Source organism: Arachis ipaensis, chromosome B08 (assembly GCF_000816755.2).
Source record: "Arachis ipaensis cultivar K30076 chromosome B08, Araip1.1, whole genome shotgun sequence".
In the NCBI taxonomy this organism is placed as follows: domain Eukaryota; kingdom Viridiplantae; phylum Streptophyta; class Magnoliopsida; order Fabales; family Fabaceae; genus Arachis; species Arachis ipaensis.
Window position 1 is genome coordinate 44,293,240 of NC_029792.2, and position 633 is coordinate 44,293,872.

The 633-nt window shown below is 27.0% G+C and overlaps 1 protein-coding gene across 1 annotated transcript in view; it reads left to right on the forward strand.

The window, feature by feature from the left end:
• LOC110265883 (TPD1 protein homolog 1-like) overlaps positions 80–633 on the forward strand; it is a 1,606-nt gene continuing 1,052 nt past the window's right edge. The window contains exon 1 of the mRNA XM_021109391.1: positions 80–192. Within this exon, the coding sequence (XP_020965050.1) occupies positions 126–192 (67 nt within the window). The 5' untranslated portion in view covers positions 80–125. The remainder of the gene's footprint in view (positions 193–633) is intronic.

The window sequence follows — 633 nt, forward strand, 5'->3', positions numbered from 1 at the left end:
TTAATATACAACACGGTAAATATATTCTAACAGTATATATAGACTCTCCATCTGCATTATTCGTCTTAATCCGGAGAGGGCACATATATTATATTCTTCTTTTTTAGCAGAAAAAAAAAGTAACCATGTCGACATGTTTTTGGAGGGCCATTTCTCTAGTGCTGCTAATGCTTGTTAACGGTTTTGTTTCTGGTTAGTTCTTCATGTGTTGATATTTTCTGTGTCTTTTTTTTTAAATCCCCTTCACTTTTTGGTCAATGATATATGTTACATTTTTCATGTGTTCAAATGTTTTTCTTAACACTAATGTTTTTCACTTTTTTGTACAATCATCAGCCACTCCTTCTTCTTTTTTGCCCCTTTTTTTTAAAATAAATTCTAGCAAATATCCCACATACGCCAATGTTTTTGCTCTCGTGTAACAATTAATTGATTTGTTTATGCTTTCGCTAATTAGGGTATCTTTTTGTAAATAAATAAAATAAATATAATATTTATTAGATATTTTTTTAAATTACAATCTTATTTTGTATACAAACAAGATACATTTATAATTATTTTATTTTCTGTGCCAATGAAATATGTAAAATAGGTGAAAAACATAATTTTTTTCTAAACATGTTTATATCTGTA